This window comes from Mycteria americana, chromosome 12, assembly GCF_035582795.1.
Source record: "Mycteria americana isolate JAX WOST 10 ecotype Jacksonville Zoo and Gardens chromosome 12, USCA_MyAme_1.0, whole genome shotgun sequence".
NCBI lineage: Eukaryota > Metazoa > Chordata > Aves > Ciconiiformes > Ciconiidae > Mycteria > Mycteria americana.
The window spans coordinates 5,726,493-5,746,462 of record NC_134376.1 but is presented as its reverse complement, the minus strand read 5'-3'; the positions used below and the strand labels follow the sequence as shown (position 1 = coordinate 5,746,462).

General features: G+C 49.2%; 1 protein-coding gene across 1 annotated transcript; it reads left to right on the top strand.

Moving 5' to 3' along the window:
- The first annotated feature begins 775 nt into the window (after window positions 1–775).
- On the top strand, window positions 776–16,740 carry AMZ1 (archaelysin family metallopeptidase 1). Its single transcript, XM_075514718.1, has 7 exons — window positions 776–858; window positions 8,202–8,535; window positions 9,172–9,339; window positions 10,231–10,359; window positions 10,705–10,868; window positions 12,223–12,399; window positions 16,114–16,740. The coding sequence occupies exons 2-7, from the start codon at window positions 8,232–8,234 to the stop codon at window positions 16,681–16,683; spliced, it is 1,512 nt and encodes a 503-aa protein (XP_075370833.1). The 5' UTR covers window positions 776–858; window positions 8,202–8,231; the 3' UTR covers window positions 16,684–16,740.
- Window positions 16,741–19,970: the final 3,230 nt, after the last annotated feature.

Here is a 19,970-nt window from a genome sequence, read left to right as displayed (position 1 = left end):
GGGACACAGAAATGCATCCAGGTCATGTGGGAGAGCTGTACTGAACCAAGCATCAAGGCAAATGCAAACACCGCTCCCATGGAGGAGATCGCATCAGTCGCCGGCATAACCACATAACTAGTGCTCTGGTCTCCAGACACCCACTCCTTCATCCATTGCTTATTAACAGCAGAGATTAAAGGGCTTCCAGTCCTTGCAGCGCTGTCTTGTTGCTCAGCCCCAGGCTCTTTCGGGAATGCGCTTCCCAAAACGAGGTCTGACTTCGCTCTCGCTCCTCGCTCCCCGGCTCAGCGAGCCGGCAGGGACCTGCCGCTGCCACCAGCCCGCAGGCGCCCGCGGACACCTTCTCCGGGGCCCGGCTGGGGCTTCTCCTCCTGCCGCCGCCCGGCCTCCCCCAGCGCCCCTTCCCCCGCCACCGGCGGCAGGGCCCGGCCAAGCGGGTGCCGCTGTGTCCCGGCCCGCGCTGCCGGGCGGCCCCCGCCCGGGGCTGCCCCGCCGCCCCCTCCCCTCCCCGCCCCGGGGCTGCCCCGCCGCCCCCTCCCCTCCCCTCCCCGCCCCGGGGCTGCCCCGCCGCCCCTTCCCCTCCCCTCCCCGGGGCTGCCCCGCCCCGAGGGCGCCCCCGGCGGTTGCCCCGCGCGTCTGGGAGGCGGCTCCCGGCGGCGGCTGGGCGAATCCCGCGGGCTCCCGGCGGAGCGGCCGAGCCCCCCCTTTGCTCCCCCTTTTCTTCCTCCTCCTTCTCCTCCTCCCGCTCCTCCTGCCGCCGCCGCTGCCGGGCTCCGCTCCGCCTCGCCAGCCCCGAGCCGGGTGCCTCGGCCCTGCCGCACCTCCCCGGCCTCCGCAGCCCCGGCCCGGCGGGCGGTGAGTTCTGACCCCCCCGCTCCTCCCCGGGCAGCTCGGGGTGGGCACGGGGGGCGCGGGGTCGCGCTCATCGGGGGGAGGGCACAGCCCGGCGCGGCGGGAAGGGGGGTCCGGCCGGCCCCGGGGTGCGGCGGGGGAACGCAGGCTCGGGGCATCTCCCCGGGTGACGGGCATCGCTCCCCGGGTGCTGGTGGCCGTGCTCGGGGCATCCTCCCCCGGTGATGGCGGGTCCTGCTTAGGGCATCCCCTCCGCCGGGGTGCAGGGAGCCGCGCTTGGGCATCCCCCACCCCGCGCCGGGGGCTGGGGGCCGTGCTCGGGGCATCATCCCCGCGGGGCGCTGGGGGTCCTGCCCGGGGCCCTCTCCTGGAGTGCCGGGGCTGTGCTCGGTGCACCCTCCCGGGGGCTTGGGGTGCCGGGCGCTGAGCCCGGTGCATCCTGCCCAGCGGTGCCGGGGCCGTGCTTGGTGCATCGTTCCAGGGTGCTGGGGGACCCGGTCCTTCCCCACACACCCACCCGTGCGATCCCCGCCCCGGGGATCGGCATCAGCTGCTCCATTTCCAAATCAGCAGGGCCGGGGGGCTCAGGTGTCCCAGGAGCAGGACCTGCTTCTGCAGCGTTTCCAGAACATGCCTCCTACCAGCAAACCTCCGGGCTGGCAGAGCTGTCTGGTGGTTAGGGTACAGCTGGCCACTAAGAAATCTTGGGGACAGGGTCTGTCGTTGTCCCCCCCCCAGCCATTGCTGACTTTCTGGCTCCTCGGCCGCAGTCCTACCTTGGAGCCCCCTCCTTCTCCCTGGCTATAAAATGCACATAGACATCCCCTACCTGGCAGCACCACTTACGAAGCACTTGATGTCTTGGGAGGAGGCACAGCATTACAGTGCATTTATACGGCATGAGAACCACTTTTATAATGCCTGTGCTCGAGAGGGAATATCTAACCATAGCCTACCTGTTTGGGCATTCATCTGTATGGAAAATGCAGCCTCTTTCCTGGCTAACACTGGGGTTGTCTTGCAGAAATCATTTAGTCTGTCTAGACAAGTATGATGAAGAGCAAAGTGCCTGGAGCTGTGAATGATTAGAGCTTGGGTATCTCTGCAGTGTTAGGTTTGTTGTACAGCGCTGATAGGTGATGCTCGATGCTTTTGGGTCTTTGGTTAGCAAATACACAGCAACCAGCTTGTCAAGGTTTGTTTCATGTAAGAGCAAGGGAAGAAGAATGCAGCCAGCCCTTCATCACACATGTGCATGGGAGAAGCATCACCGAGACTTTAACCAGACTAAAATGAACAGAGAAAGCACTGAAAGTGGTGAATAAATGGGTGATGAGGGGGAGGAGGGGGAAAGGCATATACTGTCAGCTTACTTTCTGGAGCGTAGCACCGAGAAGTTCATGAATGTTTGTATGGCGCTTGGAGAGTCTCAAATAGAAGGCACTAAAAAAAAAAAGTAGCATTATGTATGAGCATAGAATAAATAAAATCCTTAGGACAGAAGACTGAAACTAGGGATCACGTATGTCCTTAATACATATTCAAATGAAGAAAAGTGTATTGAAGAGAACACGCTTTAACGTAAAACAAAATCAAGGGGAAAGTGGACGTGTAGGTGTTCTTAAATACTTAAGAACACTTAAATAAGAATACTTAAATAAGGACAGATGGAAGCATCTGTCTCCATCTTAGGTATTTAATGACCTTTACAAATCTAGTCTTTAATCCTGCAAACCTTTCTGCATGTAAGTTGTCCATCTGACTTGTCCAATAGTCCAAGGAAATTAATGAGGAAGACTCATGTGAGGACAAACTTCCAGGACTGAGCCTTGGGGCAGTAACATATCAATCACAGTTACAATATGACAGGTAGATTCTCCTCCCAGTAAACGCACGTGTGAATCCCTGAAGGTTTCCACAGCACCAGGAATGACTCATTTTCAGAGAGACCACACAAAGCATCTGTTTCCGAGTCACGAACATATTCTAGAGACATTACACATAAATATTATTGTGATCTGGCAGTAGGCCAGAAGGTTTTATCTAACTTTATCATCTGGAACACATACAGGTCTGACTCGGTGTTTTCTGGCCATTTAATGCAAAGTGGATGGAAGATGCTACAGTTCCTTGTGGGTACACGTATGGGGATGATCGGGTCCCGAGTGTACTTTATCCATGAGCAGAGGATCGATTCTGAGAAGTGCTGAGCATCTTGAAATTCCCCTGCAGCCCCTGGGAGTTGCCCCATTTCAGGTCTGAACCTGGTGAAACGGATTTGGTCTGACCCCAGCCGCTGAGCTTATTCAGCAGGCAAAGCCTGGCTCTGTGCAAGGAGCTGTGTTGAGGTCCTTGAGGAAGGAGCTGGACTAGTGAGAATTTTATTTGGACTGGGGTTAAATGCCCTCACACCTCGGTGTCTTCTCTCTGTCCCATTGCACTGGACTTTTTTTACCCATTGAGAGTTCAGCTTCTCAATCAAGAAAAATCTCTTTCTATACATGTCAATAAATAAATTGAGAAAATTGCTTTCAGGCTGTCATCTGTGCAATACTGGGAAGGAGAGACCGATCCTAGAGTAGCAGTAGCAGACACCAACTGCAAATCTCAGGAAAAGAGCTATTAAGCAACTAGGGCATGTGTTGATAATTAGTTAATGCTTGTTATGTTTGTTCTGGGCTTTTCATTTCTGTTGACTGGCTATGAATTTTCTGCACTATCACTGCTTGTTTACAGTACAGCACCTAACTTAAGCAATTAATCAGTTTTAAGAGACTCTGCTAATGTCCTTCTGACATCCGAAGAGCCCAGTTAAGTGAGTCTGCCTCTAAACGCTTCAGAACAGCTGAGAGGGGAAGGAAACAGGATGAATCCCCTCTGCGCATCTGCAGCCTGCAGTGTATATAACAGAGTCAGAGTTAGAAATGACTTACAAGTTGACTTATAAAATAAACAACTTTAGAATGACCAGCTTAAAAAAAAAAAGAAGTTAAAAAAAATCTATGTATATAAAAATACAATCTGTACAATGTTAGGGCCAAATTCCGTAAAATACTAAATAAATCCATTTTGTACTGAGTGCCCTTCTCTGGATCTGTACAACATAGGTTTTCCGCACACAAGACCACTTCTATCTTGTCAGAATATCTTGAATGAACTCGCACTGTATGATATTGCCTTGGCTTTTGAGAATTACACTGTTACTGTCAGCCCTAGGCACATCTATCCAAGAAAGCAATGTCAGTATAATAGAGAATAAATGACATAGCTGTGAATTACAAAAAGAATAATTCATAGGTAATTTTCAATTACAGAGAATAATTTATAGGTGCCTGATTTGCAAAGAGAATAATTTATGAGTAACCTGAATTGCATATAGAGCACCTTACAGGTTACTGTAAGAAAGGGAGTATATCAACTGCTCAGCTCTCACGTGCTGAGACTGGATTTTGGGGGCATTTCTTGTGAAAACACCCACCATGAAGAAAAATCCGTCAAATTCCACAGTAAAAAGATTTGTGTAATATGCCCAATCTGATCTGAAACCCCTATATGTTACCAAAAGCCAGATGTATGGCCCGTGTTGTCCTCCTGCCTCGCTGCACGTACCACAAGCAGAAAGGCCACAACTGGGTTCCTACAACATAATCACTGGAAAAGGCTGTCCCCAACAGCGGACAAGGAGCCAAGCGCCAAAACCCTGGGGTTATGCGTGTCCCCAGTGCACTGCATGGATGTGATGATGAATAATATGAAAGATCAGAATAATAGAAAAGAGAGGGAGGTCTCCATAAACTGGATTAGGATTCCCGGCACAGGCTGGCTCCTTCCCTGCCCTGTTAGGGGCCCTGCAGGTGCCAGGAGGGCACAAGCTCATGTTTCATACTGCACAGACAAGCATCGCTCGTTTGTATGGGTGACTCCTTCTTTTGGAAAAACTACATTAGCAAATGGCTGCAAGATGGAATGACAAAATGCAGGTTGGGAATAGGATGATTTTTTCTAACAGTAAAAGTAGTAAGTGGCACATCAGTGGACATGGTGAGTGTCTCCACTTGCAGCAGATCTTTAAATTATTATTTTGCTTAAAGCATTTCCTCCAGTGCAACTACAGGTTACTGGCCTTTTAAATAAAAAGAGTTACTTTTTCCTCCTCAGGACTTGCTAGTCAAGTCCTATGGCTTGTCATTAAACAAGGGGCCAAATTAGCTGCTTTTCTTCTTTAAAGACATGATGTCTCCTTCCTATATACCTGAAGGGCAGAAGGATGCATCGATACTTCCACGTCTTCATCACCACCTTGGCATCTTAAAAACTGAGGGGGAAAAAAAAATCCAAGCTCAAGTGCCATTCCCTCCTGAAGCACTGCATCAGGGAGTTATACAAGGCACCCTCGACACAAGAGCTAAAAATTACAAAGCCCTTTTGCACTACTTCAGTTAAAGAAACACTATATCCATATATTAGATCAAGCACAAAAAACATCTACTATAGTTAATGTTGTAAAATGGTTTCTTTTTTAAACTGCTAAAGTTGTCCATAAAAATTTTCCAAAGCATTAATTTTCTCCGGTGAAGTATTTTAGAAAAGCTTGTTAAAGAGAAGTAATTGTGTTGGATTTGGAGGACGTAATGGGTTGCTGCTATTCTGTCGGAAGCAAACCCAGAGTATCCAGGAGAAGGAGGCACGCGTCGCTCCAGACTGTGCGTTGCAAGTGAATTCCTGGGCTTGAGCTTTCAAACCACTAAAGCGTAATCGTGGACATCCTTGGGCATGGTGGACATTCACAAAACACCCATGCTTATAGCTGGGAACGTCTGGAACTGGGTGAATGTCCCCTTTTAGGAAGCCTTGAGAAACAATGTCTATCCCATAGCTTTGGGTACACACTATATTCCATGAAAGAGCCCGGGGGAACACACGCTAAAAGACTGTGCACTCATTGTATCTGCTGTTGCATACATCCACTCTTTGCTACTTCCCATTTAGAAGAGAAAAATCCATTCATTTTCTAACCAGCTCCTCCTCCCCCAGACCCACACTCCATTAATTGCCAGGAAGCGCTGATGAAAGCGGCTCGTGCTTCTCAGAAACCTCCTTTGACAAGATCACTCTCAACCTGGACCAAGTGCAAAGTCTCTCCTTGATTTCCCTAGGAGCAATAGGCAGCCAGTAGCTCACAGGATCACATCCTCAACGATTTTAATTTTGCTAATAGTTTCCCAGTGTAAGTTCTGCACACAACCAGAAAAATGATGCTTGTATTTCAAGTTTGTGCAGAACAAGTGAAATCTTGGCCCTAGGAAAATGCAAATCTTCACCCTAGCCCAAGGCAAAACTCCTGATGACCTGCTGGGGTCAGACTCTCACTTCGTCCTCCCAAAACTGGAAGGAAGTCAGAAGTGTAGAGATTTGGGGGACAAAGTGCAGAACAACCTCACATGAACTTTTGTTGCTACCTGTAAAAACCAGCAGAAGCAATTTGGACATTTTTTGGGCAATAAGAAGACGTGGCTGAGAAAGTATCACAGATTTTATTTTTAAACTTTCATTGGATTAGGGCCTTTGTACCACTTCAGATCCTACCGTGCTATCTGCTGTCAGCTTTTAATGCTAGCAAAATACAAAGCTTGCAAAAATAAAAGAAAACTGCTTACCTGCTCCCTCTCCTAGGCTGTATACCCTCAGCGCCAAAAAGGATCATACAAAATGAGTCTTTTTTAAGGACTGCTTATACATACACATATCTTCCCAAGGGTTAGATGTAAAGAAATTCAGTGGTAATTTTAATGGGCTGCTACCTTTCTCTTACAGTGCAAACTACCAGAGCCTTCTCTGCAAAACTGAGGAAAGACTTTGGCTCATGTTGGTGCTATTTTTTAAATATTGAATTTTCTTGTTATATTGCTGTCCTCAAGGGCCACTGAATGTCACTTACCTGACAGAGCTAGGCTGCAGACCTACTTAAATTATAGACTCAACCAGTTCTTCCTAAAAATATTTCACCTCTTTTTTTCTGTGATTGAGTGATGCTGTTATAATGGTGATGGTCAGCAGCTGATAACATTTGCTTATCCACGCAGAAAGCTTGTCTGGTTTCTTTTAAGTTAGTATTAACATGCCTAAGAGAAGATAATACTTATTCCTAGAAACCCTGTGCTTTTGTGCATATATACCTGTGGTATTTTCATTCTGCTGTATACAGGTGGAGCACTTAAACTGTGGTAGGCAACTTTGCCCAAAGTACTGCTCCAAAATGCTCTAGTTCTACTTAGCATGATCTCCTTACAAAAAATGAATGTCTTTGGAAAAAATGCAGACACAGGCTAGCCAGAGGGGTTGTATTTTGTTTCCTCTGTCTTCCCTTTCCCCGAGACGTCTACTGGACTCTCCGTAAGTGCATAAACCGCAATGGGCAATAGGTGCTTGACTTCTGCAGCTTGGGAAAACGCTGGCCTTAGAAAGAACCCTGGACAGGATATTTCCAGGATGCTCTGAATTAATTTCTTTCTGCTGCAGGCTTTCATTTGCTCTTTATTTATCACTTTACATCATCACCAGCATTCTTGATGCTAACACGGTGTGACATGAAGTTATTCATGAACTGACATGATGGCAATGGGCCTGCACGTATCTTGCTAGAGAGGCAGCACCAGCAAACACAAGTCTCGCACACCAAGGGCAAACCTTCCCACATCTTGCAGCCTGACAACAGCACTGTGAGCTGGCAGATGCTCCAGCTCAATACCTAAGAGTGAGGACTAAAAGCTGTTAGAGGAAATTGTCAACAGTGAACAGCTGCTTTCATTGGTGTCAGGTAAGTCAGAACTTTAGGCTTCTGATAGATAAATAAAGACCAAGATCTACCTCTTCTTTCCTGCCATGGACCTATGCCTTTGAGAGCTCCAAGGAGTGTGTTTTAGCCCAAGCAAAAAGGAGCACCACCTTTCAGCATCATATGAGGGCCAGTGCAGCCAGTTGCACAACACACAGAGGTATTTCCCATGTTATTGGGACTTCAGGATAGAGCACCAAAAAAAAAAAAAAAAAAAAAATCAAACAATCTGATTTAATCCAGACATCCAGTAGCAATAATGGGGCTATGCATTCTTGAGCACCATCTACTGGTACATTGTCTATAAACTAGTGACATACACGCAGACGTAGAGCACCCTATAACAGCTACTCTCACGTAAATGCATAGGGCTCCTGGCCAGCACTAAGCACAGCATTTATAAGCTCCCAGTCAAACCTTACAGCTGGCAAACTGCTCTGAGAGCAAAGCGTGAGAAGGTTTCCAGGTCCCTCGCGCGGCCACGTGCTGATGGTTGTATCCCCTCCTGCAGGCAGTGCCACAGCCGGTGGGTCTCTCCGCGATGCTGCAGTGCAAACATGCTCAGGAATTCAGCTTCGGGCCCCGGGCTCTGAAGGACGCGCTGATCTCCACCAACCCAGCCCTGCAGGAGCTCTATGCCAAAGCTTTCTCCAGGGCGGAGAAGCTGTTCCTCTCCGAAGCCTACAACCCACAGAGAACGCTCTTCTGCACGCTGCTCATCCGGACAGCTTTTGACTGGCTCCTCAGCCACCCCGATGCCCCCGAGGACTTTGAGACGTTCTATCACGCCATGCTGAGGAGGAAGCAGAACTTCTATCGAAAGCACATTTACCTGCAGCCTATAGGTAACGCGGGTGTCTTCACTGAGCCACCTGGAAAGATATGGGAGGGAGGTGGGTGGTGCTGAATGCTACTAACATCCTCTTCTGAGGACTAACCTGCAAAATGCAATTGCCGTAGCAAAGATAAGTGTAATACCAAAGGCTCTGACGTGCCCCCAGTCCAGAGTCACGATGACAACCATCAATAGACCTGCCCTGTAAATGGCCTGCGTGCCCCTGGGTGAGACTTTCTATGAATATATGTATGTATACATACATACATATATCTATATGTAAAACAATGCTGGATAAAACAGCATTTCTGGAGCTCCATCCCTGATGGTTCATTAAAAACAGCCACTCGTTCCTACATTAATCTTTCTGCACAACTTAAATGGGAGACAACCTTTGTAGCACATCTGCTCTGCTAATGAGAGAGTGTACTAATGCCTCGAGCCACCTCACAGAAAGAGCCCCCTCTTCTCCTCCATATCTGTGTAACCATCTAGAGATGTCTGCCACATGCCAGAGTAAGCAATTAACTTCAAAATGAACCAGCCTTCCCCTTCCTCAGTTGCCGTGGCCAGCCCCACAAAACCCCTTCGGACCTTATGGTTCACCCCAGCTTTAAGGAACTGATAATAAAGCTTGTCTTCTTAGACTTAACCGAAGGGCCTGCCGGGCTTTCGCTGCTGGATTCCCTCCAGAGCTGTGTTGAGTCTTTCTTCCTGGGTCTCCGTGTGAAGTGCCTTCCCTCCATCCCCATCTCTTCCATTCACTGCTGCTACCGCCACAGCCAGGACACGGACAGGGTGCAGCTTCACGCAGGTAAGGACCTGGGAGCAGGGAGCCCACAGAGACATCAGCTTGGTACGCGGGCACGAGCCCTCCCTTAGGAAATGCCTGAAATAGCCCTTCATTGCCTGAGCAGGGAGGGGATGAGGAAGGGAGTGAAAAGGGAGAAATCCTGTTCCCATGGAAAACCCAGGACTTCGAGGCTGGAAACAGGAATAAAAAACAAAGTGACTTTCATCATATTTTCCTCTGCTGTCTGTATTTTTCAGTGCTGTTATGTTTAGGTCCAGCTCTGCAAAGGGATCAGATCAGCTCTGCGGGAAGGCACTGTAGATTTGGTGTAGCCTGAGTTCTCCCATCTCTTGTCCAGAGCCAAAGTAAATTAGTGGCCTGGATGCCGCAGGTGGGGAATTCACTGGCCTTTCATGTTAGGAAATTTGGGTTCAAGTGTCACACAGCTCCCCAGGGAAATGGGTTTGTCAGCTGCCAAACTGGCGCTGCACAAACATCCATCTGGAACAAGCTGTTTGCAGGTACCACGGGCAGCATGTGCTCAGCACAGACCCAGCGCTGCAGCAATGCGGCTGCTCCAGCTCAGGTCTGAAATGCCTGTGGGGAAATTCTTCTACTTCCAGGTGCTTAGCTCTATGGGTTAGCACTGAATTCGCCTACATCTCTGCCCTTCGCTCTGCTTTGTTTTAACTCTGTGCTCAGCACCACTTCAAAAGTCAGGTCTGCTCGTACTCCGATTCGAGGGGATGGGCTACCCAGCTACGGCTCTCCATCCGAGGTGCTGAATCCAGCAGCTCTGCCGATCTGTGGCTTGGATTACATCCTCCTCCTCACGAGCAGCACAAATTCTGGCTCTTGCATGCCTTCCAGGGATGCTTCATTTTAACGAACATCTCTCTTGTATTTGTCCAGATGGGATCCTGAATTTCCTGAAGAACAACAAGCCCATGGATGCCCTGTGTGTCCTTGGACTCACTCTGCTGGACCTTTACCCATGTGAGACCTGGAGCTTCACGTTCAGCAAATTCCTGCCAGGACAAGGTGGGATTGGTGTCCCATGATCTCCTAGCACAGCGTGCAAATAAGGCAGCACTGTACCAAAAAGCCTTCCCTGGGAGACTGGAATAGCCAAATCTTATCCTTAACATTTTATTCACTCCCTGATAAGAGGAACTAGGTTTTCTCAATTTAAAATTAGGGGATTCAGGGCTCCTGATCCAGACAAAGGTAACTGAGGTGCTACAAACCTCAGTTTGGGAAGCGTGTCTCATCACACCCCGTGTGCTCAACTGGACTGTGCTACAACAGCTTTCTTTTCATGCTGCCTAAGCTGAGAGACAGTCATAAGAGAGCTGATGCCTAACTTGTATGCGCTTCTCTTTACAGAAGTGGGAGTCTGCAGCTTTGCCAGATTTTCTGGAGATTTCCCCCAGGCTGGCTGTAGCAGCTTGAATCCGCTCACACAGAAGGAACGGTTATGCGAAGTCAGCAAAGAAAGCAGAGACCGGACATTGCCGTTCAGTGCCCAAGAGATGGTCCAGTGCTGTAAGGTAGGACCAGCAATCTCCTGCACCCTCTATTTCTTGCCATGTAGGGTTAAATATTTCAGGGCTGGGCATAATCCATCTCTCAGCCCAGTGAAGCAGGCATGAGACTCTACTCCCAGAAGACACAGGCAATCACAGCTAAGTCCATGCTCTTAAACAGTCCTAAAGAGCTTATATTTTAGTGCACCACATAGACATCTCTTACTCCCCTTGCCACTGGAGGAAACTATAGTATCAGCTGTATAGAGAGGCTACAGGATTTGCCTTATGTCAGGCAGCAACACTGAGACAAAAACCCTGCCCAGCTCCCAGGTTTGTGCTTGGGACATCTCAGTATTTTGCTTGTCAGGCAATGCATGGGCAATACAATCTGTTAGCTGATGAAGTATTCAGAGATGAATCAGAATATCTCGTGGAGTTGTGTGTTAACTAATGGATAGCTGGGAAGGCGTGACTGTGTCTTCCTCAGACACTGGTGTTCGTAAGGGGAGAGGACCGCTTGCCAGACCTGCTTCTATGGATGGATGAGAAAAATACCTTAGACAAGTTTGCACATATGTATATATACGCAGATGCCCTTAAACCCCACCCATCTCCAACACATCCGATTCATGACTGCTGTCCTCCCTCATCCCAGCATCTCCCCTCTGCCCTCTTGCCAGCTCTGCTTCTAGCATTTCTCCCAAAGCTGGCCCACGCAGAGCCACTTCTGTTCGCTTCCCCTCGTATTTGCTCAGGATTTTCTACTTTGAGGTCTCTTCCAGTAGTAATTTCAAATAATGTTAGGTGACAATGGGGGGAGGAGGGGAATCCTCCATCCTCAGCCTTTCCACGGTTGCCAATTCCCAAGGCAGTCATGCTTGGCCAGCTGACTCCAGCTTAGTTTTTGCTTTGGCACAAACACTTAGAGTATCTGCTTTGGAAGGACCCAGATCTGTTATTGCCAATAGCTTCTTACAGACTTCTCACATGGAGTGTGCTGCTCTTTTTGGATCCCTGTGGGACTGGTTTTCCCCTTAAAAAAGCCACAACACTGTCCTTGGGGAAGAGAGTGACAGCAGCACTGCCCCAGAGCTCTGAACATGCTATCTACAGGGTCTTCCCACAGCTGCTTCTAAATAACACACCCACCCTTCCTCCTCCACCGTACAAACATGGATGTCGGGGTACCTGGGAAGAAGGGAGCCATGTTCGCCTTTCAGCTCGGAAAAGCTTAGGCTGAAGGACCGCCAGGGCTGAGCAACGAGTCGATTAGACTGTTGGGGAGCAGGGAAAGTGGAACAGCAGAGGAGGAAGAGGAGGGGGCGGTGGAAGCAGGAATGACCGTGTGCTCCTGTGATTTTTGCTTTCCTGAAAGGTGACCTGTCACGAGATCTGCCACCTGATGGGGCTGGGGACCTGCCGCTGGCTGCAGTGCATCATGCAGGGCGCGCTGAGCCTGGACGAAGCCCTGCTGCGGCCCCTGGAGCCGTGTCCCATCTGCCTTCGGAAGCTGCAGCACGTCGTGGGCTTCAAACTTGTCGAGCGCTACAGGGTGAGAGACAGACCCACCAGCCCTTCCTGGAGCAAAGGGGACACAGCAGGGAGCAGAGTGGCTCCCCCCAAACCACAGCACTAAACGTGCTCTAGCAGCACGTTAAACCCAGACGCTGCTCTCGGTGCAAGGTGCTCAGAGAGAAAGCTTACACCTCAATGGGGGGGGTGTTGTACACATGGTCTGTGACTAATGTAGCACTTTACACGATCTCTAGGGCTTTTGACTGTTCACAACAAGGGGCAGTGCAACAGTCCAACCACATTTGGCTACTTCCATAAGTGAGGTGGGGAGGGCAGGCAGATTTCAAGCCAGAGCAGCAGTGAGTGCGCAGCGATTCCCACATCTATGCCCTCTCCTATGTGCTACCATGTTTTTCTGTCCTTCTGGGGCTGCTGGTGACAGGGAGAAAATACTAAGTGCATACTTTGCTGCAGTTCCTCTGTTTAAAGATATGAGAAAGGATCCCACATTATTACTCCCCAGTAAGTGGAGGGTCCCAGACTCATCTTTTGCCTCTTCTCTCCCACCCATAGAGCTGCTAACACCACAATTAGACATCATCAGGAATAGCGCTAAGATGCCCTTAGCTCTAGAAACGGTTTTCTACCTCTGTTGTCTAAAAAGCTGAATTCAGTAGCTAAATGGCTGGTGGAATAGAAATAATGTCATCGTTCTCACTCAGTACCCTATCTTCTCCCTGGTTGTAATTCCTGTCTGACACACATCATGTTCAGGGACAGGATTTTCCACGGCTGCCTATTTTAAAGTCTGTGGGTTATATTTGTAACAAGATACATGCAGAATGAAAACAGGGATGCCTCTAGTTTCATTCAGCTTGGAATCAAGACGCACAGAAGCACAGCAAAGGACGTGGGTGAAAACACGTTTGTGCGGTTTTGCTGCTTGTCTGTGCGTCTGCGGTGGCATTAGACCCGTCTCTGACTCCGTGGCTGTTTGGTCCCTGCTTCTGTCTGAGAGGTGCCTAAATTGCCCCGACTCCCAGAGGAATAGATTCTGGTTTATTTAAGCACCCAGCCTGTCAGCATCCAGCTATTGCTTTCTAGAAGAGAACTGCCATCTGCATTAAGCTTTTCTAGAAACATTTTTGCCTTTAGACCTGCAGTAAATACTGTAATTGGCTCAGCATCCCCTGGTGACAGTGAACACAAACCTAAAGAGAGGATATACTTGCCAAATGTCACATCTGCTTCCTTGACAAGGAAGAGCTCAGCTAGATATAGTACAAGCTGGTATAAGAGAGCTGTGATAATCTCTAAGAGGCTTTGCTATAGCATTGAGAGGAAATATAAATGCCAGAGATGAATTAAATAGTTAAGGAACCTGACAGAAGAGAGCACAAAGCATTTGGAGACAATATCAGAAAGCAAAGTTACTGGCTAAGCACGTTTGGAGAGGTTGTGGCTGGCCAAGTGCAAGTCTGAAGTCACATTTCCCTTTGGAAAACTAGCACAGATCCCCACCTGCCACATAACAGCCCCAGACGCTCATAATAAATACAGGAAATGCCGACACAAAGCTGTTCCTCGCCAGGAGCAGGTAACGCTGCTGAAGTCTGCGACCGAGACACGGTTACGGGCAGAAGGGCATGTGGGACAGGAAACCAGTCCTTATGCAGGAAGAGCAGCCCCTCAATGCACTCAGAAACATGCTCCATTTTTTTCATCACAGCTGCTTATTCCAGCGTGAGTCATCTTGAAAACTGAAAGCAAATCAGTTCTCGTGCTGTTTCCCCACCGCAACCAACATTTCCACCTGCTGCTTCTGCAGCATCCCAGGCTGTTCTGCACGTAGCGCCTAGGTTAGTGTGCAGTGGCCACACCGCAGAAGAAAACAGTGCTCGAGCTGCTCTTAAAGGTTGGGTTAGCTGCGTCCTCACCGTGGTGTTAATCACAGTATCTGCTCTCGAGCACAGTGTGGCTGCACTGCTGCTGGGGATGACAGCACTGCCATGGCAGAGAGGTTTGAAAAACTTCCAGTGCCAAAGCTGGGGCCCCTTGAGGTGTCAGACAGCAGGTTTCATTCTCAGTTACTTACCTGGGCATCCACTTCAAATGCTCTTGCCTGCAGGTAAGCTAAACCCATGAAGAGGTTATCCCTTTATAGTTAAACAGAAGAACATAAAAAGAGGCTGCAGCCCTACAAACCCTTCCCAAGTTCAAATCAATAAACCACCCAAAAGGTGAGAGACAGGAAAGATTTTGGGGTTTTGGTAGTGATCTTGGGTCAATCATCCCCTCCTTTTGCCTTAAGTAATCCAAAGGTACTGTTTGAACATCCTCATCTCTGCAGCTTTTTATCTTCTTGGGAATTGGGCTAAGTAGCAGTTGTGATTCCTTCCCAGATTCACTCCTCTTGGGAATTTTAAGAGACGTTATAAAATCGTGGGCTGCTTGCAGCTTTCAAACAGCTTTGCTGTCCCCTTCCCTAGCCTGGCTCCTATTGCAGCTTCTGGTGCCGCCTTTGTTTTTTAAACCCAGAGGGAGGGAAGGGCTATTGGAGGTGGGATGAGGCAGGAGAAAAGTTGTCCCTTTACATTTTTTCTTGCCCCAGAGGGAGGGGGCAGGGTGGATTAACTTAGCTGAAAGAGTCCATTTTATTCTTGCATGAAATTCTTCCCTGAGGCTTCACGCACAGACTGAAATGAGAAACAGGGCTGATTTCTCCCACCCACTCAATTTGAGCTCTTTATCCTTTCTGTCACTTGCCTGAAGAGAGAGCAATAGAGGAGGGAAGGGGGAGGGAGCAGCAGGGCGCTGCGGGAGAAGGGAGTTCTGCAGGGCTGGAAATCTCCTGCCCACTCCTCAACCACCACAGCTCACCCTGAGCTGAGCACAGCACAGTGACCGGCATCTCAGGTTAGTACTCTGTCACCCTTGTCCTTCCCAAAGCGATTGCAGGGCTTTGCGAAGGTATCAGCTGGGAGCTGCAGAAAGTAAAGATGAGGAAAGAGGCCACAAGGGTGTGAAAAAGCTGAAAAACACACAAACACACACACACACACACACACCCCCCCCAACACATGCCAACAAGGCAGACAAGGAGATCACCTTTTATCCAGCGATGACTGGAGTACTTCAATTCATTCCCCAAAGCGTAAGGAATAAGTGTGCCAGAAGCAACCCGTTATATGCCCCATTGTAGCATTTAATATTTAAAAAGGAAATTGTCTCAGACATTTTCCTTTCATTAATTCTTTCCTGGAGCCCAGCCTTCCCACTTGTGCATTTCAGCTCGAGAGGGGAAGAGCTATTCTTAGGAATAAAATGCACATTACCACAGGAGTTAACAACATGATGAAACAAGATTCTTCACCGCTATCTCAGGAGCTTTTATAATGACACAGCTTCCTCTAGAGAGGCACTGGTTTGGCTCTCGGAGAGATCATAGCCACACAGCGAGGAGAGAATTTGTGCCATTTTTCTCCTACCATCTTTGATAATAAGGCAGGTACAGTCCACATCTGACTGGGGGCAGAACTGCCACAGATGCTGACTCCAAGAAAATGAGGCAAGAGAAAGCCCCTGCTTTGTAGGGTAACCATGAGTTGTCTGAACCCATCTCCTGGCAGAAGCACCATAGCATCTGAAGCTGAGCCACCCAAGATGACTAGGTTTACCTGACCAGCACTGGGTAGGGCGTACCTGTTTTCTCTCGTTCTCTAAAATGAAACCTTTTCCCCTCTCACTACAGAAACTCTACACTTGGACACAGACTGTGTTGTCCACGTGGCCAAGGCAAGAGTCAGCAGACCTGTCTGCCTCGGAGGACATCCTTCCATTCAGCTCAGACTCTGGGATGTGCTGCGAGAACGACTCTGAGGCTATAACCTCCTTGTCCGAGCCGCTGACACCAGACACTTGCAGCCAGGCCCTCTCCATCGGCCAGGAGCTGGAACAGGACGAGCATTCCTGTTCGCTGGCGGAGGTGCAGAGCCAGCCCCAGCTCGCCGGGCCCACCAAGTCCACAGATACCATTAAAGATTACGAACTGTGGCTGGAGATGTGCATTGCTGCCCTGGAGAGGAATGTCTCCGAGGAGGAACTGGCTCAAGTAGACAAGACCGTGGATGCCCTGGCTAAGTGGGAAATGTTTACAGGACAACTGCCTGCTATGAAGAAGGACCTACCCTTTGCTAGGGACAACACTGGGCTACGGAAAGTTCTCGGAGACAAATTTTCCTCCTTGCGGAGGAAACTGAGTTCCAGAAAACTGTCCAAAGGGGAATCGTCCCCTCATCGTTGGCGGTGGGAGGAAAACTAGGCTGGGTCTGCCTTGGGTTGGGCCAGCTTTGCTCCCACAGCTTTGGTTACGTTACTGCCCTGCTTCTGACCCTTCTCACCACAAGTTCTTGCTGTCAGACAGAAACAGCAACTCCCCACAGGAATAAAAGGTGTTTCTTTTTCTGAGATTGCTAACATATTTTTGATGTGATCAGTTCTTCTCCAGGGGTTTTTCCTGTGCTTGTCTAAGCGACAGCATGACTCCAAAGCCACATCAAGTCCTATGTAGGTGTTTGTATTTTCTTGCCATATTTCATTTGGTCTGAAGTCAGCCAGGAAGAGGTCTATGCTAAACACTAAACATGTTCACACAGAAGCTTTGTCCATCTGAACAAACAGATGCAAATTAAACCAGGGCACAGATACTATTTCTCCATTTCCCCCCATACCAAATGTTCATCTGTTCTAGTCGCTGCCCCGTCAGCTGGAGGTTGCGCTGGGCACAGGAGTGCAGCCGAGGCTGACGGACTCACACTATGAGTAGTGGGGGAGAGATGGAGGAGGACGGGCACAGAGTCAGTGAGTAAAGCAGAAAGATCCCTGGCAGCTCATCTGCCATAAAGAACAGTGTTAGTGTGACGACTGTCTTTTGGCGGACACTCAAGGGGATCTCCAGAGCTGCTTCAGTTCAAAGCCAGGCTTGGAGCCGTGAGCTGTAACTACTCACATCCTCTGTAGATTGGCACAGGAGAGAAAACCTTTGAAAACATTCACACACTCATTGATTATTAACTTAAAAGGGGGAACTACACATGCATTCCTCTCTTTCTGCCTTCAGAAGTTAACACCCTGGCCCTTTCCCTCTTCTCCACTCCCTAAGTCACCCACTGAACAGGAACGGGTGCTGTGCTGGCACCAGGAGCTGCAGAGCCTGCCTTCCCATTGCCGGGGCATGCCGTTCCTCTCCGGCTATTTATAGACGGAGCTCAAGAGGCCGACGGGTTTGAGGTCTGTAACAGCAGCATGCCGGGGGAAGGCTGACCCTCTCCATGCCCAGTTCACTCAGACCTCAGCACGATAACGCTCTCTACAGCTCACTGCTACACAGCCACGCTTCAGATTTCTCCCTTCTAAAAATATCAGCAGGTAGGACTGGGTCCGGTTCAGCTGGGGGGAGAGAGAGGATGTTTCCCCTCAGAGGAGCCAATAGCTTTGGCTTTCCTGAGCGCTTGCCCTGTGCACTTTGCGAGCCTCAAACCATGCAGTAACCCTGCATGGGAGAGAATCAGAGAGAACCATTTGAAAAAAGCTTGCGATTTACTCGTGCAGGTGAGCAGAAGAGATGATCTCGTAATAAAGTCAACTGGATTCCGAAAACACAAGCAACTTCGCATCTGCATGACTCATACAGGGAGAAAAAGGGAGTTCTGGCTTCGGGACTAATGACAGCAATTCCTGGAAACGTTTTTTCCAGGCTGCGCGCCTGGACTCGGCGCAGGCGCGGTGCGGCCGAGCCGCTGCTGCCGCCCTCTCCTGGCAGCCTCACAGGCGATGGGGTTCTCATCCAAGACATTCTTCCCAGCAGCAGAAATTTTCCAAACAAATCCTGCTTGAATTACAAATCCATGTACTGCCCCATACTTGCTCAGTTGTTGCCTTAACAGATTTACTATTTTAAGCAAGAGATTACTTTTTGTTCAGCCTTGTTTGCTCTTAACTCGATTCGGTACTGAATCACTAGGCTGAACTTCAGAAACTTTCCAGAAAGAGACCATAAGCTCAGGATGACGATATTGCCTAAGGGAAAGAGGCAGCTTTCTGTTATAACGAAGTCCAAAGACAACAGAGAAAAGGGGTGGCACAGAAACAATTCGAACTGCTGGCAGAAGTCACAGATGGGAAACTCCCTATGTGACACTTGGCTTATAGACTCCTGTTAGCTCTGTTGTGAAAGCATGAATTTCTGCTGAGGAATTGTTGCTTACATATTTTTGACACCATCGCTGACAGAACCACCACTTACCAGCTCAGCTTGTCCAGAAGCGCTCCGGGTAAGAAATAAATGAGCACGGCAACTCAGAGCTTCACCTACTCGCGTGGGCAGCTCAGCAGGGTCCGTAGGCAAGACACAACTTTGCGGTGCCGGGCAGAAAGCGGCTGTTAACGCTTTTAAGTCCTTAGGCAGCTGGAGGAGAGAAAGTCCATGCAATATTACACTGCAGGTTTTTGTTCATGCAAAGACATTCCCGTGGAGGTGGCTACTCTTCGCATCAGCAAAAGTTTCCAGTGCTGCTGCTGCACATGGCAGCACAGCATAACATTTTGTTCCCAGGGTCTGCAAGTAGTACTTTGCGCTTAACACTGCACGGTCTACACCAGGGTCAGTAAGGACTGGAAGCAACCGGGGTCACAAAGGAATAAAATGACTGGCCACGGTTACACAGAAAATCAAGGTTATAACCAGGACTAAAGCACAAAGGAGCAGTTCCTACTCTTCTCTGCGTGTACGAGTTGTAGAGGGGCAGAAAACAACTGACAGAGGAATTAGAAATAAAACAAATTGAAGGTAAGCCCCTAAATAAGATTTCCTGCATTTTAAGCAGCAGATTTCCAGGGAGATACTTCTACTTGGAAGGGTGTGGGAACAGCAGCATAACTTGCAGCTAATAACCTGCTGAGTAGGCTGTGGAACAGAAATACAGATGAGATACTTAGGAGCCATTTTAGAAGGTCAAGCTGCGGATCAACCATCAGCAAGAAGTAGTAGGGTACTCTGTATATAAATGCACACCCAGAAGTTACTTGCAACTCAGCAGCCAAGATCAGAGTTGGTTACAAGTGGTCCAGGAACAGAGTTTCACTGTGTAGTAGGCAGTGGGCAGGAGAACCTAGGTATTCACTATGCAGCACTTCAGCCACAGTTTGGTGAGCCTTCTGCAGGAAGACAGGCAGCGAAAGGAGCTGGGCACCCAGATGGGAAAGAAGTCAAGTCCCAAAGGGCAACAGTACCAGCAGCCTGCCACAGAGCTCCTGGGCATGGCTTCAGGGCTCTGGCTGGCAGCCTCCCTCCGCAGCCCCAGGAGGGACCTGTGGGTGTCTTGTGACAGGTAGATGGTCTAGAAATGAACTCTGCGCGTGACCTGGCTGCTGCCTTCAGGAGATCCCCCAGCAGAACCAGTTAACTCCTTCCTGAAGTTGCTGTTATCTTTCATGCAGCGATCCCTAAGGCAATGGTACAACATGCATTCGTGTTAGACTCATCTGGCTCAGAATATCTCCCAGAGCACACCATCCTGTGGCTACCTAGAACATCCTCCACAATCCAAG

Bases quoted from the DNA above. Each gene is read 5' to 3' on its own strand.
- AMZ1 (XM_075514718.1), top strand. From the start codon at position 8,232: ATGCTGCAGTGCAAACATGCTCAGGAATTCAGCTTCGGGCCCCGGGCT. The intron at 10,869-12,222 runs GTAGGACCAGCA...CTTTCCTGAAAG, and splicing joins AGATGGTCCAGTGCTGTAAG to GTGACCTGTCACGAGATCTG. The intron at 12,400-16,113 runs GTGAGAGACAGA...CTCTCACTACAG, and splicing joins AACTTGTCGAGCGCTACAGG to AAACTCTACACTTGGACACA.